Genomic DNA, 26387 nt, shown 5'->3' with positions numbered 1-26387 from the left:
AAATAACGTTAAAACCTTTTTATTTTATCTTGCCCTATTTTAAAAATCTATTACTTCATTTTTGTTACTTAATCATAAAAATACAAGCAGAGTTTCTGAAACACTTTTCATAATAATGCAAAAAAAAAAAAAAAAAAATATTTTAAAACTAGCAGCTACGCTTGCCAGCCATCGTCTGCTTGCGCTATGACTAAACTTCACGGTTTAGTCAGACTTTCACGGTTTAAGTCAGCTGTGACTAAACTTCACGTAGCTGCTAGCTAACGTCTGGCTTTTAAATGTGCCGTAAAAATGCCTGAAAGGAACACCAAATGTTAAATTTAAAAACTGCGCAAAATTTTACTCTGCAGAAAACTTCTGGGGAAAAAACCCACAAATTAAAAAAATATATTACATATAAAAAATTAACCAACTTTCCGTTGAAGAAAAAAAAATCATGCAAAACTTTTCAATATCTTACAAACAGTGAAATGAGCAAAAAATAACATGAAAAAACTGAAAAAATAAAAAATTCTGCAAAGAATTTTACTCTGCTCAACAACTTTATCCAAAATGTCAATAAAAATGTGTTATATATATATATATAAATGACATTGAAATATGCCAATCTCTTAAAAACAGTGACATAAGAAATACGATGAAAAATTTTTGCCAAACCCATATTTCTAAAAGAATGAAACTATTCAGTATGATGCGATTTCATCAAAAATCTATCAACAACAATAAGAAAGGAAAATTGTTGCCAAAATAACGTTTTTAAAGATGTGAGAAGTGTACTTGGAAGCTTCATTTAAAATTTACAAAATATTATCATTTTTCCAAAATTCTTTTTGTAAAAGCAGTCGCAAGGATAAAAGTTTAACATGTCCAAAAATCGAAGAAAAATAAACTTTCTTAGAAAAAATCTCGTTGAAAAGGTGTTTAACTCTCTTTGTTAAATAAATTCGCATTTAATCGATTTATTGAAACACGAAATTTATTTTTAGTTCGTGAAATAGCTAAGTGCCTACGTTTCATGACGATTTGAAAATGGAGTGTGAAGAGTAAAATCTCGCTTTCCTATAGCCCATTATGTCTCAAAATGATGCGATTTTTGTCACAAAACATGAAATAAAAAAAAAACTCAAATTCGAATAAATCGCTTCAAGGTGCACTGGCTCTTGTCTAGATACACCTATGTAGCAAATTTTATAGCCGTGGGTCTATTAGCTTACGTGCAGCGCGAACGAAAGAAACACAAAACACAGAAAGACTCTTTCTTTTATTATCTGTAGAGATTAATTTCATTTGTCTTATATATTTTTGTTTTCTCCTATATAATTTTTATATAATATCTCCTATATAATTTGTGTCAGAATAATTTAATGTGTATCACTCTTGAGAAATCACTTAACACTGTTCTTTTCTGAACATTTTTTTAATCCTAAAAAAATATTCTAGCTTTTTTCTTAAGCAGTTTGTAGGGATTTTATACCTAGTATCTCAAGAATCATGTTGGAACTCTGACAATATAGCTGCTTGAAGAAGCAATAATGAAAAGGCTTGTGCAACCACATGATTATCATATATAACATATTCTGCCCTGATGCACAGACTGACTGGTTGCTGTCTTCAATATACAGGGTGATCAGTGAATAAGCCCTGATTTCAAAATTAAATATCTCTACAACAAAGATTGATAGAATTATGCAGTAAACTGTACGTTTATTAGCAAAACTGTAAAAATGGTGTACAAAAGTTTATAAAATTTGGTTATGAAAATCGTTAACAGATGGCACTCTAATTGCAATGATCTATCAATAGCTTTTAAAATGTGCTCCAAAGTTGAAAATGATCCTTACAACTGTTGGCTAGTGAAAAGAGGCTAGCGTAGAAAGTGAAATAATATATTCCATTGAATAACGTGTATTTTGGTTCTTGCAATTTCACAGATTAGAGCACAGTCCTACGACAACGCGTCGCAGTTTTCAAAACCGATTCTTCATACCTGTCTGATGCAATCCATCTGATGCTTTTCCTAGGATTTTGCTGAACAAATCCAGAAACTTTGGATGCATTTTCAGGAGTGACTACAGTTTGCTTAGGCCCAACATTTCTCTTTCGATCATCAGCCACGCTGCCAGTCCATTCGAATTTCGCGAAGAGCATGGAATGGTTTTCGCATCGGGTCCAACTGGAACATTGAATCGGTTTTGAAAACTGCAATGTGTTGTCGTAGGACTGTGTTCAAATCTGTGAAATTCCAGAATTAAAATACACATTGTTCAATGGAATACATTACTTCACTTTCTTTCTACACTAGCCGAAGGCCAGAGGCATTATAGGACCTTTTTTCGTACGAGAAGCGATAACTACTGAATGTTACATTACAATTTTGGAACAATTTATCAACACTTGACTAGCGTTGGAGGATCGACCAGGTATCGACTGGTTCCTGCAAGATGGGGCTCGACCACATCGAACAAATAAAGTTTTTCACTCTCTTCATGAATACTTTAGAGTATTTGGAATTTCTAGAGTAATTGCGTTAGATTATCCTCAATTTACTGACACAGGAATAGCTTGGCCTCCATATTCTCCCGATCTGAGTCCTTATGATTTCTTTCTGTGGAGTGCATTGAGAGAAGTTGTCTGTGAAACAATCCTGCTACTCTATATGAGCTTGAATTGTTGATTGGTGTTGCATGTGAATTCATTTCTGTCAAGACATTGCAAGACGTGATGTCAAATTTCATTGTTCGTTTACGCCACCTCATTGTTTCGAACGGTGAACATTTTGAAAAAATTGTATTTTGATTGCAAAGGCTGCTTCACTTTATTTTTTAAATTAATTTTTTTTATTCCTTTCAGAGAAAGATTTCAGCGCAGAGCGCCATCTGTTAACGATTTTCGTAACTAAATTTTCTAAACTTTTTCACACCATTTGTACAGTTTTGCTAATAAATGTACAGGTTACCGCATAATTCTATTGGTTTTTGTTGTAGAGATATTTAATTTTTAAATCAGGGCTTATTCGCTGATCTTCCTGTAGTATGTTTTCAGTAAAAGACTTGAAGAAAACGTACAGTACAGTGCAGTGAATACATTGCAGTACAGTGCAGTGAAGGTTACTGCATAATGTACAGGTTATCACTTAATTCTATTGTTTTTTGTTGTAGAGATATTTAATTTTTAAATCGGTTTATTCGTTGATCTTCCTGTAGTATGTTTTCAGTAAGAAAAAGACTTGAGGAAAACGTACAGTACAGTGCAGTGAAGAATAGGAAAAAAAAAAAAAATACTGTTTTATTATTCAAAATTTAGATTAATGTGTCAAGAAACTGGGGCTACATTTAAGATGTTCAGCAGTGTCAAAAACCACTGAGAATCAAAATGGTGATTATATGATACTGGAAGTAGTAGTAAAATAATCAAAACTGACAGCATGACTAAAAGCTCAACGAATTTTTACTCAGCATTGAAGAAACCATCATTGTGATGGCAAGTTATTCCATTTCTGATTGTTAAAAAATCGAAAATTTTCGAATGGTTGAGTTTGTAAAAAGTTGTTTCACTGTTTAGATGTTTGTGCCTGATAAAATTATTTTTAAATATTAGTTTATTTTGGTTCAATTGACTTGAAAAAACTAAGTGAAAAGAAACAATATTTGACTATTTTAACCACTTGTGCTAAAAAGATGGGCCACGCACGTCGAGATGCTTTTGTCTCAAACCGCGTGCAAAAATGAAAATAACGTGGTGCACACGTCGCCTAACATCGAGATTGTTTATTTCTCGAATAACAGCTCTGGATTGCACTCGCAGGGGCGGGGCCACCAGTGGCCGAGCGGTAAAGTTGCTGAACAGTGGTAGTTTGGTCTGAGGTTCAAATCATGCCAACAGCTGGCTGCATGGGCATTTTCGTGGTTTTCCCCATGTGTAACGTGTATACGAGCCAGTTTCCCTTAGAAAGTCCTCCACGAAGGCATCCCACCCCTTATGCAGATGGCCCTCGAGGCTTTGCCATAATCACACATGCACTCGCAGAGGCAGAGCATCATAAATGAGACACTTTACTGATTGTTATATTGTAGCACACGGCACTACAACCGTGAAGTTTAGTCGTAGCGCAAGTGGTTAATGGTTATTGTTATAATGTGTAATATAAATGTTTAACTGTTCTGTTGTTAATTTTATGAGTAAAGACGGTACTATTCGGTTTTGAGGGCCGTAAAAGAAAACTATTGTTTCCAAACTATTGTTGATGCCAATGCTGCCAAAAATAATTGCGACAACCCTAACGCAAGAAAAAGGAAGTATAATAGTAAATAACTATTTAAGATTGACGTTTAAATTTAGATGAAAAGTTACCTTCATATAGTACTTTTCATTATTATAATTTATATAAAAAAGGCTAAACATGACTGAATGGAAGCATAAGAGTAAATAACTGTTTCAGATTATTATTTTAATTTAGATAAAAGGTTAATTTCATATCATACAATTTTTTATTATTTATAAAAAAAAAATCCTAAAATAACTGAATGGAAATATAATAGTAAATACCTATTTCAGATTTTTATTTTAATTTAGATGAGACGTTAATTTCATATAATACAATTTTGTATTACTGTATGAAAAAAAGGCTAAATATACTTGCAATTAAACTGGTGCTATAAAATTTTAAATTTTTTATGTCTTCCAACATAGCAGGAAAAAAATTCAGTTTTTTTGTGCAAACGTCTGTACATAAACTCGAACAAGTAAGAATCAAAATGCTGTCGAGCAGTTCCCCGATGTTGTTTATTACGCCATTTGGCACTGACCCACAGCCATTCTACTGTTTGTGTATGACACCCACTCTCCGGGTCCACAAAATTGTAGTTGTGGTTGAAAGTAAAGTGTTCAAAATCGACATCTTTCAGTTTTTCTGACTTTTATAATTTCCAGCAGTCAGTATAAATAACGCTTCCTTCTGCAATATTATCCTTTATGATGTTCAATAAGGTTTTCGCCGATCGATCTGTAACAGCGACTAAGAAACATTCATTTGATTCTCTGCATAATCCACCGAAAACCCATTGTGGGGGAAGAACACGTCCAACATTGTTCTTTCTTTTACTGAAAAGGCTTTCGTCTACTTCAATAATTTTGCCACATCCGCCAATTTTAGACTTCGGCCGAGCAATTAAAGCTGAGGCACACACCTCACGCATGTTAACTGTTCCAGTCTACAACTGTACTGTGGTTCATCATGAGCTGGAGTTCACAAAATTCAACAAATGTCATTTCCTGACACTAAAAATAGATGAACCTAACGGCTGTAAGGAAGGGGAGTTTCAATCCTTCAAACTGATTTTGAATTCTCAATCCTTTCTTCTCATTACAGGTTTCTTTCCTGCACCACCATTTTGCTACTGAGTTATCGATAAAGCATAATTTCATCTCATGATTGTTCAAACAATTTTCTATTTTGAATGATGCTTTTTTTTTTTTTTTTTGAAAAAATTCTATTGCAGACTTTTCTTCACTCGGCAATTCCCAAATTGTAAAATCCATAGCTTTATCATAAAGAGAATTAAAAAATTAAACTAGTATTTCAATGGCGACTTACAAATGTCGAACTATCTAAAACTTAACGCAATTTAAAATCAGCGCGATTTGGCATGCTGTTTAATGGGCGAGTTTGCTAGATTTGGTGCTTTTGCGCATGCATTTTCGCTGCAATTTTTTACGTCCCCCGAAACCGAATTGTATCATAAAAACTATATAATGATGTATTCAGTTTTAATAATGTATTCTAGTTTAGATTGTCAGCTAAAGAAATTCACACACATATACATTGCAGCCCACCAAAATAAAATGTATTCCAAAGTGGCCTACTAAGTCTTTGGAGTTCTACAGAGTGTGTGTCAGAGGTTATCACATTTTGAAAATTTTGAACTTCGAAGTTGGTTGCACTAATACATATACATATCGACCAAGTAACACCATAATGTTTCTCCTTATAAGAATGCCAAATTATTTAAACTGCCTGAGAAGCAATAAAACGGTCTTGCCAAATTATTTAAACTGTCTGAGAAGCAGTAAAACGGCCTCATATTAATTTCTTGAAGTTGTTTTTAATTTTCTTCATTTTTACCGTTACTTGATTTATAACCCAGCAACTGTTGTGTCAGTGTTAGTCATCGAAGACTGACAGATCTGAAAGAAATATTTGAATAAGTAAATAGGAATGCTCCGTGAAAAATACGAATTTAAATTATTTTTTTATCTTGATATTGAATTGTGTGGTAAATATGTATGTATGTCTGTTTTGCTGCATTGATATTTTCATATAAATATCATAATGTTTTGGGCAAGTGATGAGGAAAGTGCAGATACATTTAATGTATTCTGAGATATATGTGCTGCAGTATTGCACAGGGGCCATCTGATGCCCAGTCATAAATGTTTTTCATTTATCCCATTTCTTTAGTCTATATTTTATGTATTTCTTAGGTATAGTTACAGTAGAAGCCGCAGTCCATCTCGAGGTCGTTGGGGACGCCGTCGAAGAACACCTAGTCAAGTGCGCTCACCCAGCTACAATCGCTCAAGGCGACCTAAGAAGCGTTCCCCTACACCAGCTAGTTCTCATTCACGTTCAAGGTAAATATATATTGATATAATTATATAAATAAAAAGATAGGTCTTGCATAATCTAACATTCATCTGCATTTGATCTTGATTTGTATTTTTGAAAAGTTAGATGTGATAAGACATTCTAACTTAATTCTCAAGTTTATTTGTTTTGCTATTTATATAACTAGATGCTTTCATGTAGGATAGTAAGATTTAGTGCAGTTGTCTAAAATGTGATAGCATGTTCAAAATACATAAGAGAAACACTTTTATCAACAATTTTGAACAAATTTTATCTTGTATAATATAGTTTCCTTATTTATTACTCATTCACATTCCTTCAGTACGAAGTTCTGAATAAATGATTTGAATTACGTTGTGAGGTTTGTTGAGAATGCTGTTTTAGTAAAGTTTTAAGACATGATGTAGCATAATTTTGTGCGGTTTAGAAATGTAATATACTTATCGAATTTAACATGAGAGTATCTAGTGTAGAAAGCATTGATAAATTTGTTCATTGAAGTGCCATTTTTATGCATGTCTAAGCTGCAGTTAATTTTTTAACAAAATTATTGTGAATGTTATATTTCCAGATAGTAAATTTAAAACAATTTATTATAATTGTCTTTATATGATTTAAGACTTTAAAAGACTAATATCTTCATTTTGAAACTCTAAGTTGTTTTGTTTATCACTTGAACTTCATTATCACTACTAGTATCACTTAAGTCTCAGCTAATGCAAGATATTTAGTTTCATCTTTTCTGGTCTATCCATCTCATTCGATAATTTGTTGTTTTTCTGTGAAATGACTAAGGATATAATGAAGTCCTAAAAACATTCTTTATTTTGCTGCGCATTTTATTTATGTACTTCAAACTAACTTTTTGCTACTTAGTTTCCATTTTCTTATGCTTAAGGTAACACTTGTAATTAAAACCTAACCATGTAGTTCATTCTTGCTTGGATCACATGTAACATTCATTGAGCAAGTACTCAAAAATAAGCATTACTTCATCCCTTTTTTTTTTTTTGGTGGAATGTATGATAGTTGTCCTGTTTCTTTCATTCATGTCTATTCTCATTTCTCGGAGAAAATTGAATTGATTCTCGGAAAAATTTTTGCAAATAGATTTTTTTTTTTTTCAGTATCAAGGTATGGTTTATGTATGTATGTATAATAATATATATAAATAGAACATATGTTTTTGAAATTGAAATTCATAAACCTGTAACATCAATTACGATGTGTAAAACATAATATACATATAAATGAAGCAATTAACACCATAAGTAGCATTTGATGTATTTTTGTCTAAAATTGAGTTTTGGTACTTTTTAGTTCTAGTGTGAGAACATTTGTTGCAGAAAGGAAGATTTTTGATGATAGCTTAGTTTTGTATATTTTGTTAGACCATATTTTTATGAGTTTTAGTTGATTGATCACTGAATCTAGATGAGTATAGATGAGTAGGCATTAAAAATTGTTTGAAGGAGCAGTTACAAGAATGAATAGTTAAAATCTATATAGTGGGAAAAGTAAATATGCATACAGTATATTTGGGGAAGAGTTTGTATATTTATAAATCTTTGATTACAAAATTGAAATATTTGCCTGTTGAAATTTTGTGCAGATAATATAATCATTTCCACATTTTATTTACAAACTTGGGAACCATGATGCTAGTAGGATAAAAAGTATTCATAATCTGAAGATTGCTTCCACATCAACTTTTGTAATAGGGCCATAAGTTATGAAAAAAAAAACCTGTTTTACTAGAAACGTAATTTAAATAATTACAAAAAAGTTAAAAGATGTGAAGAGATTCTAACGGGAGTAATTCGTTTTTTAAATATAGTTATTATTTCTGAAAGTTTGTTAAAATACATGAAATTCCAGAATGCTGCACTTTGAAGTAAATTTTTAGTTTTTTATGGCTGTGGTGAAATAATTAAATGTTAGTGTTTTCATTAAAAATGCTGAGTAGTTTCTGCATTTATTTCAAAATTTAAACGGTTGTAACTTTACTGTGGAGTTGTATCTTTTTTTGTAACTGGGAATTTAATGTGCATCTCTTTCCTCAATGCTGAGTAGTTTCTGCATTTATTTCAAAATTTAAACGGTTGTAACCTTACTGTGGAGTTGTATCTTTTTTTGTAACTGGGGATTTAATGTGCATCTCTTTCCTCATGGACATTGTGATTCTGTTGGGAGTCTTAACTTGCATATTTGCATAATGATTTGTGTTGCATCTTCATTTTTCAAATCTTTCTTACACTATATTTTCAGTGAAAAATAACCAATAAAACTTTATAAAGTTCATAAATCAAGTAAAATTGATTAAAATAATTAAAAGTGAAAGTCATTAATTAATGACCTATATTAATTAATTAATTATATAAAGTTAACATTCTGTTAACTGCTGTACCTAGCATTATTATTCTACTCGTATTCAGTTTTGAAGTTCTCCTTACTTTTCTTTTCCTTACTTTAATTTTTTCTTCAGTTCTGCATGAAATATGACCTAGGCATTAAAATGAAGCGTAGATAGAAAAGGTCCATACTTTTTCATGTATGTTTCTGTGGCAGTTAAGAACAACACAACTCATTCATACTTTTATTCTGTGTGCCTTAGTAGATAACTGGGCAAATGCAAGTACTGTTTATTTTTTTGCAATGAATGCTTTATTGGTAGGTTATTTGTTAGTTCCACAATACCTATTGTATTAGCAACAAAGTTACTTGTATCTGTTTTTTCATACATAAGTATCCAGATATTTTTCACACCTAATTCTGATCCCTATTCTTTTTAACTATGTTATGCTTATGTTATAAAATTCTTAAAAAGCATTTTCCTCTGGATTTACAAAATATGGAATTTTGCTTGAATATCTGGGTTTGGCTGATAATAATAAATTATAGAAGTAACTGCAATTATGAGTTGTCTAAGTTTAACTAAGACATTTCACATATTGTGTTTTTGTATTAGTTTTATTTTATTGAACCATCCATAATGAGTAGTCAAGTTTAAATGAAGTATTAAAATTAGCTGTGGTCTAGTTTAAAAATATATGTGGAATTCTTTTATGGTAAAGCACATTTCAACTGTCAATCTTCTAATACTGATGTACTTGACAAGAGTATTTACGTTTCGCAGGTGGACTATAAAAATTTTGCAATAACTCATTGGTTATATAGTTCATATTACTATAAACCCAAGTGCATTCATTGCATGCATTTATGCTTGCTGAAAAGTATATAATATAATTAACTTGCATCTTTTGATCAGCAATATGTGGCATATTGTTCTCTTAATGTCAGTAGCAAATAAATATTAATATCCATTTGAACTTTACTAACCTTTTGGTCTTTCAATTATTTCTGCTGATATCTATTATTTTTGAGTACTTTTTTGCTAATGGAATGACACTTAGCTGCAAACATAAATGCTGGTGCGAAATCTAACTAGTTAAAATTGTTGCGATATGTAAACCTTCATAGAAAAATTGACTATTATATTAAATCTATTAGAATCTAAAAAGTTAATTAATTTTAAAGTGCATAAGAAGAAAATTTTTTAAGTAGAAAAAAATTAATCCTAAAACTTATTAAAGGAAATCTGAAATAATTCAAATTTTAATGACCACTCGAAAGTTCTCTTTTAAAGTTTAGTATGGTTTATTAGTAGAAATTATCAATAGAAATAGTCCAGGTGGAATAGCAGATTATTTTACTAGTTATTTAGATCAATATGGATTTAGACTTAAGATGAGAATGTTATAGATGTGTTCTGTAGATTTAAAAAGTGAAAAAGATGTTTTTATTAGATATATCAGGAATTGAATGCATTTCTATTTAAGGAGTATGAGAAACCCCTATACCGACAATGTTAAATTGGTGGCTTGATACAAGCTTGAAATTTTTTCTGTAATTAAAGTATACTTATCTAATTATACTGAAATTAGCTTTTGAAGCATTTTGAGTTTTAGAGTAAATTACAGAATATTTTGTTGGGCATAGTAAAATTTAGCACTTTTCTCACACAAAAAAATTTAAAAAATTCTTTTTTCTAAATTTATTACAAAAAGCTTATTTCAGTAAATATTAAAGAAGCTAATAAGTAAGCCATAAAAAGTTTAGATACCTGTGAGCAGTAGTTCCTGAGAAAAAGTCCATCGAGTATAAAAAATCACGTTTGGAGAAAAACGCGTTTTTATGTAAAAATCCTCATTGATCAAAGCAGTAGATGACAAATTAAAACTAGATTTTTTTTACAGTTCTAACTTTCATAGAGATTAAAGAATGGTATTTTTAGAAAGATAAAAGTGTAGAGAATTTGAAAATGCAAAAATCCGAAATCACAATTTTTTGAAGATTTTGGGGTTCTAACACCCCTTAAATCAAATTTAAAAAAAAAAAAAAAAAGTCTCTAAGAACTTCATCTGTTGATTTTAAATAGTTAAGTTTGTTAATTAATGACAGATTAAATATAAAATAATGATGCTTTATCTTTTTTCGAAATCTTAACAAATTCTGACAAAAAGTGAGACGATGCAAAATTGTGTTTAAAGACATTTGAAATAAATTGTATTGTATTAATTTCAGATTATACAGGATGCATAAAATTGCGAATTTCATTTAATATTCCTGAAACTATTTGCATCCCGTCTTCCAGTTGCCAGTGAGGTAGGAATTTAGCTGGTGATTTAGCTGTGTGTGGATCCATATATGGATCAGCAACTGGTTATTTGTGGTTAACTTGCATATGTACAAAGGCTGTTCACACATTTTTTAGACGATGTATATTGTATTCACAAAACTAAATTACATAAAATTCTTGTGTTTTAAATGTTCTATTTGACATACCTTATTCTGTCGACACCGCAATTTCCAGGATAATAATGCCTTTTTAAGTGGCAGAAGAGGTATTCTATCCCATTCCTCCCGAACAGCTTTCCAGAGTCCTGTTAGGGTTTTTGGGACAACATTTGGATAATGCAGTTTTCAAAAGACCGAAAACACAAAAATCCATAGGTGACACATCGGGAGATTTAGTAGGGATATCAGTGAAGGGTATGGCCTTGATACCAGTTTTTTGTTCCATTTCTTTTAGGAAATTTACAGTGGATTTTGATGTGTGACTGCTTCGCTTTGTCTTGATGGAGTCTTACAGATTGATGGTACTGTGGGTAAAGCAATGGTATTTCATTCAGAAAAATTGGCGATAAAATATGTTCCTGATAGTATTTGCAGTTAATCTTGACATTTTTTTGCACTCTCTTTATTTTTAACTTACCATTATAAGAAAAACCAGCAATAATCATGAATCCCTTAGAAAAACTTTCTTTTGATTCTTTGAACCATGTACTTAAAATTTTTTTCTCCTCTGTTATGATAATAAATGGCTCTTTTTTTGTTACAATCATTTAAATACACCCATGCTTCATCTATTGTGACAATTGTTTTCAATTTTTCTTTGGATAAGTTTTTCTCATATAGAATTCTGCAGAGTTCCTGCGTTGAGCAATATGCTTTGGAAGAAGACGATGCACATTGCGTTTTTTCGCTTTTTTAAGATTTAAATCAACGTTTATCATTTTGTTTACAGTGGACACTGAGCATTTTAATGATATTGCAACTGTCCGTTGACTAGGGGGATTTTCTTTTAACATTAAACAACGTACCTTTGCAATAGTCGAAGATGTCCGTTTTTTCCTTGGATACTTGTTTAGAATTTTTGTCCCACTTGAGGCTCCAATTTGACATTTTTTTTTCCTTTCTTGTTGATGATATTACCTATCGACGCTTTAGATATCACAAAACCATTACTCTCACATCGTTTTGGGATAACGGAGTATGCATATTTCTCTTCGGAAAGAGCGTAAATGTAGCCGTCGAACCACTGCTTTGTTAAATTCGCCATTTTGAATAAAAACAAAACTTTCAAGCCACAGACGATAATTTTGACTTTTAAAAACATAACAATTGCAATTACTTCTTTTGCAGCAAATGATTTTTTATTACCACTTACCAAAATCGTCTAAAAATGTGCGAAAAGCCTCTGTACATATCCAGCTGTTGAATTCACGCAGCTGTTTATGACGTGATATAAAGATGCAGCGTTTGGGAACTGGTGTTGCGTTAACAGTAAAGTACCCTTTTGTATTTGGTTTTGATATCAATATTATCTTGACACAACTGATAGTCTTCATTAAACTAACAGACAATTTCATTCAAAGGAAATCATAGTGGGTAAAATAAGGTTTCCTTTAAATTCAAAGAGCAAATTTATTGCACTTCACAAATATGAATGATTCTTTATTTTGTCCATCCTCTAATACTGAGATATTGTCATAATATCTCTGTTTCGCTGTTGGACTGAATTAAAATTGATGCTGCCATTGATTCTGCTTGCATATGAAGAGTCAAATATATGTCGAACATTATTAATTTCATTGCATGATTTTATAATATGTTGTGTTAAAAAGCTTTAAAAATTTATAATTGGAATATATTTTACTAAATATGCTCAGTTATAAGATTTAAAATCTATGTAAGCGATAGGTGGGTCTGCATAACATTTGCTTTCAGAGGATATTATTAAGTTGTTCTCTCAAGCAGTGACTGAATATATGTATATTTTGAATTGAAACTGCAGAATTTTGTATCTTAAAATGTTTATGTAAGGTACTTGCATATTAATGTAACCACTTTCGTACAATTAGGCTTTTTTTGGGGGGAGGGGTAATGTATTGATCAGAAGGTAAAAATATCTTATTGGTTAGATTTCGCTAATTGTTTTTAATATTCCAAAACTGTTGGTATTTAAGAAGGCAGATTTTCTAACATACCCCCCCCCCCCCTCCCCAAGAAAAAACTTAGCAATTTAACATTCAATTTTTCATTATTTAACCCTCTGAGCAACCCCAGTTTTTAGATCTGCCATAAAGCTAAATATGTGTATTTACCTATTTAGTCTCTTATTTCATAAACTTACATTCATCAATCTGGCATTTATATTATTAATGAAAGTAAGAAAGCAAAATATCATAAATTATAAGCTAATATATAACAAGTGACAAAAAATCTCATGACCTTATCCAGGCATGGTGCTCAGAGGGTTAAAAAAGATTACATCAGTGCATTAAAAAATAAACTGTGGAAATTACAGTGGGGAAAGTAAGGTTTCCTTTAAACTCGAAGAGCAGATTTATTGCATTGAACAAATGTTATGAATATTGATTCTTTATTTTGTCCATCCTCTAATACTGAGATATTGTCATAATGTCTCTGTTTCGCTGTTGGACTATATTAAAATTGATGCTCCCATTGATTCTACTTTCATATGAAGAATCAAGTATGCGTCGAACATTATCAATTTCACTTTATGTTCCTATAATGTGTTTAAAATGCTGTAAAAAGTATATAATTAGTTGAAATATGTTTTTTAAATTTATTCAGTTACAAGATTTAAAATCCATGTAAGTGATAGGTAGGTCTGCATAGCACAAAAGGCATTTGTTTTCCGAGGGTATTAATATTGTTCTCTCAAGCAGTAGCTGAATATATGTATATTTTGAATTGAAACTGCAGAATTTTGTATATTTACCTAGTTTAGTCTCTATTTTCTTAAACTTACATTCATCAAGCTGGTATTTATATTATTAATGAAAGTAAGAAAGCAAAATATCGTAAATTATAAGCTAATAATTCGGAATGATCTATAATCCGGACCTCAAAGCTACAAACTTTCTGCGCATGCGTCGCAGTGTTGCATGCGCGTAGGCCTTCACGTGTGCGCGTAAGACCTGTACGGCTGCGAATATGCGTGTGCGCATAAAACTTTTACGCATGCGCATTTAATGTATTACGGATGGTATAAGCTAAGCTAAAATTATCTAAATCAGTTAATGTTGCAGATTGCGTTGTTCCTTAATGTTCTAATTGGATCCGGCTTATTATTTTTTGCAGACTGTTAGAGCAATTTTATAAAAGTAAGCTTGAACTTTCGATTATATCAAATAGAATTTCCGATATATATTTGCTAATATATAAAGGATCTAAAGCGGAAGTATGTTTGAAAATCCGAAATCTGTTTATCAATTTCACGCTGCTCGGCGGGGGGAACGCTGCGGCGCACAATGAATTGGAAGTTGATCTGTCAGCATTATCCTTATCTTCAGAGCAGATGTTTTTATTTTATTTGGCTTATAATTCCTTACTAAATGTAGTATTTCATCTCGATGTACTCTGACTTGGATATGATTTAAACAGGGTTCGTATGGTCCTTAAAAGTCCTTAATTTTTTTCAAAAATGATTTTTGGTCCTTAAAAGACCTTAATTTTGGCCAAAATGAATAAACGGTCCTTAATTTTGCTCATTTGACATTTCTTATCATTTCTAATGATTGCCATTCTAAGTGTGAATTACAATTTCTCATGAATATGGAATTAAAATTACACGACTCTTAACCAATCTGTTGGCGGATTTGCGTTGCAAACGATTAAAAAAAAACAATTAGCTACTCGAACGAAAGTATCGGTGTCTGATTGGCTATTCACCCAATCTTTCGAAACAGGTGTTATCCATAAATTTAGGCAGACTGTGACGAAAGCGTGAAGCCGGAAGTTTTTTAAGAGGCGAAAGTGATGATGAAGGTGCTCGTGAAAAAAAAAGGGGGGGGGGAGATTCTGAAAATATTTGCCAAAATTAGAGCAATTCCAACCTGGAAGGCGACAACCCTTCCGATGCCAATAGGAACGAGATGCCTGGAAAGTGCATTTTCAATAAACTGTGGCTTCATCAAGCTGACTACAAACACTGGATATTGATGGATGGCAATCCTTAAATGTGGTCTTTGTCTGAAACAAATTGAAATTTCTTGAATGGGAGAGTCAGCGCTGAAAATTCATATGAAAATTAAGTTTCGTTTTATCATTTCAATTTGTTTTTACAGTCAAAAGTTGTTAATCCGAACTCGTCGGGACTTCGGCGATTCCGGATTATAGATCATCAGTTTAAATCTCGTAAGATGGCATGCAGAAATTCTAAAATTAAAAATATGAAACCGTAATTTATGAAGTAAAGAACAATTATGATCTAAAGGGTATCAAAATTTACAAAAAAAAAAAAAAAAAAAAAAGCTTAATATTTATTTGTTTACTTTATTAAACATTTCTGTCAATGTAAGTTGTTTAAGTTGCTTCATTTTATGTGATAATACTTTCTCTTTAATTCTATAAAAAGACATAATTTCTTGTTCAGTTACTAAGTTCCGCTGTTCAAGTCCCGTTAATTGCTGTGCCGAGAATACCGACTAACTTGTCAATCGAAATTTTTTCGTTTTCACTAACCTCTCTGTCACATTCTTCATGTCTTTATCCATTTTTTAAAGCAATTCCACTTTTTGTTTGTTGGACATCGAAACATACTTTCGTTTTGTAGATCCTTTGGAAGTTCCAGCATTGGAAATTCTATTTGACATAATCGAAAGTTCAAGTTTACTTTTATAAAATTGCTCTTACAGTCTGCAAAAAATAATAAGCCTGATCCAATTCCAAGATTAAGGAATAACGCAATCTGCAACATTAACTGAAATAGATAATTAGATAATTTTAGCTTACACCGTCCGTTATACATTAAACGAGCTGGCGAAAACGTATTCTGCACTTGCGCACACGCATATGCGCAGTAGTCAAGGTCTTATGCGCAGAAAGTTTTTAGCTTTGAGGTCCGGATTATAGATCATTCCGGATTATGGGTGTCCGAATTAACGACTTTTGACTGCACGGTTTTGCTTAGCTTAATTTCTGTGTTTGTTTCAATTAAGCCATAAATTAATTTTTTATCACCTTCTACGGAGTTTATTCTCTTTTGCACATACTATATGTATGGGATATTGGAATTATGAGTTTATTTTTGCAGAGGGTCTGTTATCGATTTTGCGGGAAATCTGTTGGCTCCATTTCGATTTTAGGTCGCCAAGGGCAAATTCGGTAACGCTAGCCGAGAAAAAGTGAACTTCGGAAATACGTTTTGAAGCTTCAATAGACAATTAAGTATTTGGTTTAAACCTATGTTGTTGATAGTAATGCATAATTTTTGCTAATGGCGATACAATTATTAGTTGAAAATAACTAAAATTTTTTTAATATTTTTGAAGCTGAAAACAACTAATTGAAATTAATTTTCCTGAATTAACTAGATGCAAAATTAACTTTCATGAATTACTAAAGTTATTGGGTAGCAGTTTAACTGAAAATATACATTATATATATATATATATATATATATATATATATATATTTATACAGTACAAAGTCCGAGGTCTGGACTCGTTGGGACTTCGGCGATCCCAGATTTGAGATTTTTCCGCATATTAGATCATTTTAAATCTACTAAGATGGCACGTAGAAATTATAAAATTGAAAATATGAAATCGTGATTTATGAAATAATGAAGCATTTATGACTTAAAGGGTATCAAAATTTACAAAAGAAAAGAGCTTAATATTTATATGTTTACTTTAACATTTCTTTCAGTGTGAGTTGTTTGATTTGTTTTCTCTGCTAATACTTTAGACTAATACTATAGACATATAATTTCTTGTTCAGTTATTAAGTTCCATTGTTCAAGTCCTGTAATTGCTGTGTCGAGAATTCCGAATAACTTGTCAATCAAAATTTTTTCTCGTTCAGTAACCTATCTGTTACTTTCTTCACTATCGGTAGCTGTATTTTCTGGATTTAGAACCATACTACAGATTTCACCCTCCGTTAATTGATTGATGATTGGGCATTGTCATCGCAAAGAGAAACTTCTGTTTAACTTCGCTAAATTCTGCCGCCTGGTGCGGCCACGCTAGCTCTGGCGCTGGTTCTGGCTTTATATGAATAACAAATCAGTTATTCTTAATTCAAATAGCACTAAATATAATCGTTTGTCCTATGAGTATCATTAACAAAATCTATTTTTAGCATAAGGAAAGAAATTTCTGCTAAATCTCCCCTTGTCAACATTTTAGCGCATTAAACTTAAATCTGTAATCAGATAATACTCTTATTATTTGGCGTTGCTGCATGATTCATCACTCAAGTTGTCATCCGTTGATAAACATGCGGTGATGAAAGCAAAATACAATAAATAATGATTCGCGATTTCGGCATCAAGGATATAAAATATTAGTTGGTGTAAAATTAACAAATGTTTCGGTTTGAGATTATGCCAAGCAGATACGCAGCTATGGAGTCAAGTTACTAATCACACAAATTTATGCTAAAATAATTATTTCTTCAATAATGAGATATTTTATTTAGCGCCAAACTGAGATTAAGAATCGGGATTTCCGGCATGTTTTTTATGATGAGGAAAAAAATCTAATGCGCAATTGGTTGGTGGTGGCTATGAGGTCCAGATTTTAAATCATTCCAGCTATTAGATGTCCGGATCTCGGACTTTGTACTGTATATATATATATATATACTATATACATCTTTCAAAATATAACTTACCAGTATGGATTCACTCTTTTAAAATAATTCTACTTTAATTAAACTTAGGAGATAATATAATCAATTAATCAATATTGTTTAGGAAATAAATTATATATATATATATATATATATATATAGTAAAAAATGTATATTTTTACTATTCAAGTATTCACTGTGACAAGTATTCTTATCTTGTCACATGAACAGGCCTCTGTGAAAAGGGGCTTCTCTTTAAATAAAGCAATTGAAATTGAAAATTTAAGTGACTCATCATACATTTTTCAACGCACAGTATTTGATTACATAAAATTTTCTGGAGGTGTTCTTGATATCGAAATTAATAAAGAAATGAGATCAGCGGCAGCTTCTGCAAGAAGTGGAGTTTGTTATTTAGAAGTTCAGTATTTAGAAGAACAAAAATCTTTAACTAAATCTGAAAATTCAAAGAGGAAAAGAAATATTATTGAGCAAGAAATTGATTATATGAAGCAGAAGAAAAAATTTCTTCAAAGGGACATTAAAGATATTAATGAAGAAGTAGATGCTTTAGCAGATGAAGCTGAGACCAGCAGGAACATTGATTTGTTTATCAAAGCAAATGAACTTAGAAGAATAGTTAAAGAAAAGGAAGATTTCAGAATTAAAAAAAGCACAAATGTTTTGTATCTTTTATTGTACAGTTTATTATTCTAGTATCTTTAAAAAAACCAAGGAAATAAATTGTATGTTTACAAATCAGTTATTTTAATCTGCAAAATATTCTTACATTGTGATTATAATAGTAGTTGACTGTGTTTAAATAAATATCAAATATGTTAAATAATAATCATGTAAATCTCTAAAATAGTGACTGTTATTAGCGTAAAATACACTTATACATGTTTTTCAAGAAATTATGTTCCTAATTTAATGTTATCTACTTCATAACTTGTAGGGAGTTAGTTTAATTTTCAAAATTGTTTTATGGTAAGTATTAAATTGAATTTAATAATAGTGCATAATACACACTTCTGTTAGTTTTTTAAAGTGAAATTACAAGCATGAAGTCGGTTGTATGGATAATTGCTTTGTTCTATTCATTTTTTTGTTTGCTGATAGGTCCTTAATTTTTTCTTTGATGGTCCTTAAAAGTCCTTAATTTTCATATAAGGAAATGTGTATGAACCCTGTTTAAAACAAGATCCTCGTCATTATAATTCGCTTCTGATAGTGAAGAAAGTGACAGAGGTTATTGAAAACGAAGAAATTTCGATTGACAAATTAATCGGTATTCTCGACACAGCAATTATAGGATTTGAACAGCAGAACTTTGTAACTAAACAAGAAATTATGTCTGTTTAATAGAATTAAAGAGAAAGTATTATCACATGAAACGAAGCAACTTATAAACAACTTACATCGAAAGAAATGTAATGTAAACAAATAAATATTAAGCTTTTTCTTTTTGTAAATTTTGATACCCTTTAGATCATAATTGTTCTTTATTTCGTAAATTACGGTTTCATATTTTTAATTTTGTAATTTCTACATGCCATCTTACCAGATTTAAACTCATGATCAATAACCCGGAAAAATCAATCAATAATCTGTAATCAGCGAAGTCCCGACGAGTCCGTTTTAACGACTTTTTACTGTATATAACAAGTGACAAAAAATCTCATGATCGAATAAAGCCAGTCATGGTGCTCAGAGGGTTAAAAAGGATTACATCAATGCATTAAAAAAAACAACCGTGGAATATACAGTTGGGAAAGTAAGGTTTCCTTTATACTCGAAGAGCAAATTTATTGCGTTTAACAAATGTTATGAATATTGATTCTTTATTTTGTCCATCCTCTAATACTGAGATATTGTCATAATATCTCTGTTTCGCTGTTGGACTATATTAAAATTGATGCTCCCATTGATTCTGCTTTCATATGAAGAATCAAGTATGCATCAAACATTATCTGATCTTTATTTAATATGTTTCACAAAAACAAATAATCACTTAACACATGGACTGTATTCCTTACTTTTATTTCATTACACTAATTATAAATAAGATGTCAGCGATGTGAATTACTTGATACAAAATAAGTGAGCCATTCTACATGGCTGTCACAAACACAATTCTATCAATCAATTATCTTGTTGCCACACATAAAGTTCAAAACTAAAGGAAGAAAAACAAAACAAATTTACGCTTTTGGCAACAATAAAATGAAGCAAACAATACTCACATAAACATCCTGGCCCTTGTTGAAATCCCAGGGGATTTTAACAGTTGGAGCATTTTGAAACTTCTTAGTCTGTAATAAAAGATAAACATAAGAAATATAATACAGAATATTATATGCAAAGCAGTTCATAGTTTTTATTCTGAATAATAAGAGGACACAATTTCACGACTGGTCGTTTTATGACACCATGACCATTTTAATACTAACAACTCTGACTCTATGATCTGAGCCCGGATGAACAGCAATTATTCTCCCTAACCTCCATTTAAGAGGCAGAAGATTGTCTTCTTTGATGAGGACCAAGTCATTGACTTCTAAATTGTTTTGACTTTTTTGCCATTTAGGTCTTTGCTGAAGCTGAGACAAGTATTCTCGACTCCATCTTTTCCAGAAGTGCTGAAAAATAAGCTGTCTCACATGCCATCTGTCAAGGTGATTGAAGGAACTATAATTTAGGTCTGGTTCAAGTATGGCAGTTAAAGACGTTCCTATTAGGAAATGACCAGGTGTTAATGCAGTTAAATCATTTGGATCAGCCGTTGTTGGACACAATGGCCTAGAGTTGAGACAAACCTCAACCTGCGCTATCAAGGTCTGAAATTCCGGATAGGTCTGCACAGTATTATCAACAGTCCTTTTTAGATGTAATTTCATTGACTTTACTGCCGATTCCCATAGTCCACCAAAATGGGGAGATGATGGCGGGCTGAATATTCATTTTATTTCCTCTAAAGACAAAAATTTGTGAATTTCTTGATTTTGCTTGCATTGCAAAAAGCATTTTCTGATTTCTTTGTCTGCACCTTTAAAGTTAGTACTGCAGTCACTATAAATCTCAAATGGTTTTCCCCTTTTTGCAATAAATCGTTTCAATGCACTTGAAAATGCCTTTGTTGGCAAATCTTCTACCACTTCAAGATGTACTTGATTACGAAACACACAAATAAGCATACGTAATATTTAAATGATTTTTGTCCATGTCCTGCACTATGTTTAATCATGAACGGTCCAGAAAAATCTATTTCAGTTCGCTGAAACGCTCGCAATTGTGTTACTCTAGATTCCGGTAGATCAGCCATTATTTGACTTGCAGTTTTAGCTCTAAGTTTGCAACACGTGATACAAGATCTTACTACTTTTTGGATAGCAGATCTAGCAGTTATGATCCGAAATTGCTGTCTAATTAAGGTTAGAAGAAGTTCTGGTGCTGCATGCAGGTATTTGACATGAAAGTGTCTAATTATGATTTCTGTCAGATTGTGTTTTGAAGGTAATAAGATTGGATGATTTTTCATTTTCTGATATTTGCACACTTTTCAGTCTTCCTCCTACACGTAACACTTTGTTGCCATCTAAAGTTGGACACAAGCTAAGAAGGTTGATGTTTCTAGGTAAGTCCTTTCCCAACTCCAAACATTGAATTTCTTTAAAAAAGTGAAATCACAGTATTATTCGGACAATACAGAAAGTTGCAGCTCGAATTTCATTACTAGATAAAAGAGACATATTTCTTTCTAGGTATGCTACTTTAGAATTCAATATGAATCTTAATATGCAAGCAAATATGCGTTGTAACATTGGAAATGAAGATATATTTGATATAATAGCAAGTTTCTGTACATGTTCAGTAACTACAAATGAAACTGTTTTATGTGCATCTGGTAATGCCTGTTCATCTATAAGAATATTTTTAGACAAGTCAATCTCACTGCACTTTAACCAAGAAGGACCATTCCACCACAATTGATGAGAGAATAGTTCTGCAGGAAATAACCCACGGGAAGCACAATCAGCTGGAATTTCTTTTCTATCAACATGACTCCAGTTCTCAGGTGGTAAGATGGATTGTGTTTCAGAAACTGTTGGATACGAATGCTTGCCATTTGTTAGGATCTGACCTTAACCATGACAACACGATTTGTGAATCACTCCAAGCTTGCACTAAATGAAAATTTATAACTAATGCAGCTTTTACAGACTGAATCAAGCGTGCCAATAACACTGTTGCACATAATTCCAGTCTTGGAATCGTAATAGATTTTAATGGTGCTACACGAGTTTTAGCTGTTACAAGTTTAACATTAATGTCAGAGTTATTGCAAGTTTTGATATAAATAACTGCTGCCTAACCCCTTTCAGATGCATCACAAAATCCGTAAAGTTCACATCGAAAATAATCAGGTAGCAGAATTTTCCTAGGTATATTTATAGAATTCAAAAGTTTAATTTCTCTACATAGATTTCTCCTATTTCGATCAATCTCTTCTGTTACAGGATCATGCCATGATAATTGTAATTTCCACAATTGCTGAAGGATCATTTTAGCGAGAATTACAAACGGAGCTATCCACCCCAATGGATCGAATAGCTTTGCTATGAATGACAAAATAATCCTTTTAGTCTGAACACTTTGATACTCTATTACACCGACATTACATTTGAATTCAGCATTGTCCGGATGCCATTCCAATCCCAGAACTGTCAATGTTTTGTCTTCTATTACACGATGAATAATGTCACTATCTGTGTTTGTTAAGCCAGAGGTTTTTAACAATGACGGTTCACTTGTCGACCATTTGTGAAGCTCAAAGCCACCCCTTTTTAGCAGTTGTTGCAATTCATCTATCAGTGCAATACCTTCCGAACTATCTTTTACACCAGTTAATATATCATCAACATAAAAATCTCTTAAAATTATATTCTTTGCCTTTGGAAAGTTCAATCCTTCATCAATCGCTAACTGACTCAAAACTTTGGTTGCAAGATATGGAGCAGCTGCAGTTTCATATGTAACTGTTTTCAAACGACAAACTTGTATTTCTTTATACGGGCTATCTCTCCATAATATTCTCTGAAAGTCTCTATCTTTTTCATGAACCTTTATCTGTCTGTACATCATTTTAATATCAGCAGTTATTGCAATGTTATGAAGTCTAAATCTTAGTAAAATACAAATTAAGTCATCTTGTATTTTTGGGCCTATCATTAGCGTATCATTTAAAGAAACATCTGTGGTTGCTTTATCACTCGCATTGAAAACAACTCTCAATTTTGTTGTTAAGCTAGAGTCCTTCAACGCGAAGTGATGTGGTATATAATAGTGTTTATTCTCTAATTCATAATCTGTGTCTGGCACTAATTCTACGTGTTCTAGTGAAAAGTACTCTTTCATAAACTGAATATACTAGTTGTAAATTTCTTTCATAGATAACAGCCTCTTCTCCAAGTATTGAAATCTTCTGTGCGCCATTTCACGGGAGTCACCTAGAATATCTCTATTACGTTTGAATGGTAATGCAACTGAATAACGACCTGATGTGTCTCTAAAATGAGAGTTTTTAAAATGTTCTTCACAAAGTTTTTCTTCATTTGTTAAAGGTTGTACATTTCGAAACTTTTCTCACTGCCAGAAAGAATTTACTAACTCATCTGTGTTTGTATTCAAATGATTTACATATACTGGCTCAAAATTTGTAGTACCTGAAATTATCCATCCCAACCTCGGATTTAGAGCAAACGCTAGATCAGGACCACGTTTGACAATTTCTCCCATCGTTAAATGCAGAAATACATTTACTTATTTTTTTTATTTATTTTATTTTATTTATTTTTTTTTTTTTTGAGTGCATTGTATTGTTATATCCGAATATATATTGGGAGACGTTTATTTCGGCTTCATCTCTTTGTCAAACCCGACTGTATCTCGGGAAAAGTTAATGTGCGCTCAGTTCAATAGATGGCAGCACTTTACTGAAGATTTCAAAGGTTAGAGGTTATAAGTTCTTTGGTTCAAAGTGCATGGGACCTTTTTGTTGTAAAATGGCGTCCAGTTCTTTGAAACGTTATATAGATGATTTAGATTCTTCAACCGAAGATGAAGGATGTGTGTTTGATGAGCAGTATTCATGATACTTCCATGGTCAGCCTCAAAAATAAAAAAATGGAGATATACTCAAGGCGAAGATTGTTTCTAATTGCAGTCTAACTATGGGTGATGTAGATCGCTGTGATTAGGAAATATCCTTTCATCCAAAAATCCGTTAAACGTCAGAAAAAATATTATGAAAAGATATTTTTACATTTACTAGACAAGGTACTTTGGAACTCATATTTGCTCTATAAAAATGTAGTTGGGAAACATATTACATTTCTAGAATTTCGAATCCAAGTTGTAGAAGAGCTTTTACATAAATATGATGATTCTGGATAAAAGAATGTTGGCAGACCACCTACAATAGATAACCCTGCCCGTCTTACTGAACGACATTTCATATCCCATATTCCTGCTACTCCTGCGAAACGTGCGACTACAAGACAGTGCAAAGTGTGTTGTTCGAAAAAGGATATAAATGAGGAAAAGATAAGGAAGGAATCACGATTCTGGTGTAGTGATTGTGGAGTTGGTTTGTGCTTGGAAAAGTGTATCCAGTTGTACCACACAAGGCTGAATTACTGAACTACTAATAGGTATTCACTTATATTTATTTCTTTTTTAGAAAATAATAAATTTTTTTCATTTTTAGAAAATAATGCTCCACTAGAAGCGAACTTTATAACTGCCATGTTGAGTGGCAGCCGCCTCAAGCAAATATGCAGTGGCTACAAAACTTTAAAAATTTTACCCATGTACTTCAAAATATCAATTTTTAACTACTTATAAATATTTTATTTTGTACTAAACATTTGATTTTTGCAATAAAAAAATTTGACAATTTGTGTACCCAAATCATCAAAATAACTTGACAGTTAAAGGGTTAAAGCAATGTTGACATGTATTTAAACTCTTGCATTTTTTGAGCAAGTGCATATTAGATAAACAGTTAAAACAGTAATGATTAGATTTTACAAATTCTATTCTTTGCTGAACCGATAAATTTAGAAATTTTGAACATTTGGCTAAACTATGATCTTTACAATAACCACAACCCAAAGTAGCAACCAGAATATTAATCTTATATTTAAACACAGATTTAGGTACCTTATTACTTGTTGATTTGCTATTTTGAAGTGTTCTTGCATAGTTTTTTAGGAATTCAATTAAAGTCGTAAGTTTTGGAATCTCATTACATTTTAACTGACGTTCCCACCATAATTATGTAGAAGGGTCTAATTTTTACAAAATTAAATCATTAAAGTGTCATCAAAATTATCAATGGTTTGATTCAATACTTCTAAAGAACGAATTACTTCATTAATATTGTCAACTAAATTTAAAATAGCAAATGCTGATTCATTTTGAATAGTTGGTAAACTTAGAAAACGTTTAATATATGCAAAAATTTGTTCTCTCTTATTTGAATATCTTTCATCTAATAGATTCCATGCTATTTCAAAATTACAATCCGAAATTTGAATGGTTTGAATAATGCAATATGCTTCACCTTTCAACGAAGCCTTCAAATACTGCAATTTTTGAGCATTAGAAAATTTGTATTATTTCTTTCACAAGCACTGAAAAGATCTTTAAAAGCTATCCATTCTGTAATATTACCACCAAAAGTCGGTAATGTTAACTTGGGTTAATATTGTCAAGAACCTGTTCTGAAATAACACTATTAGAATTATTTTTACCATTTTGATTTTTAATATTTTTTCACCTTTAAATTTCCACAAATAAATTTGATCTGTGTACTCCTGAACATTATCTATTTCGTTTTCTAATTCTTTAGTATCTGTAATTAAACTTTCGATTTCAGAATCAAGCTTCCTTTACTCAGTTTCTTTTTGTGTCAATAATTCGACACATTCCTCTAGTTCTATTAAATTAATTTCATCTGCAGTTAAAATAGCTTCAATTTTCTTTACATAATTAGTAACACACCTGCGTAAAACAGTTCTTTTTGTTTGTCATAATTGATCAATTCAAAAACAGAAATTGTTCTTAAATCACTTAACACTTATTAAAACGAAATCGTAACAGTTCTATGCTGTATTACAACATTGTTCTTAAAATCAGTTATAAACTAACTTTTAGTAGAATATAAATGTTCAAAATCCACTTACCTCACGAAGTGGAGTAATTTTTCACCAACCATATGCATATTTGCGTTGTTACAATGCGCTTAGAA

At 31.6% G+C, this 26387-nt stretch overlaps 1 protein-coding gene across 1 annotated transcript in view; it reads left to right on the top strand.

The window, feature by feature from the left end:
• Nucleotides 1–26387, top strand: part of LOC118179383 (uncharacterized) — a 70181-nt gene that overhangs the window by 31910 nt on the left and 11884 nt on the right. The window contains exon 5 of the mRNA XM_085811358.1: nucleotides 6481–6630. Within this exon, the coding sequence (XP_085667484.1) occupies nucleotides 6481–6630 (150 nt within the window). The remainder of the gene's footprint in view (nucleotides 1–6480; nucleotides 6631–26387) is intronic.

Source organism: Stegodyphus dumicola, chromosome 2 (assembly GCF_044657685.1).
Source record: "Stegodyphus dumicola isolate Sdum_Otavi_A_Nest chromosome 2, ASM4465768v1".
Classification (NCBI taxonomy): domain Eukaryota; kingdom Metazoa; phylum Arthropoda; class Arachnida; order Araneae; family Eresidae; genus Stegodyphus; species Stegodyphus dumicola.
Note: the sequence above shows the minus strand (reverse complement) of the source record. Positions and strands in the feature narration are given on the sequence as shown.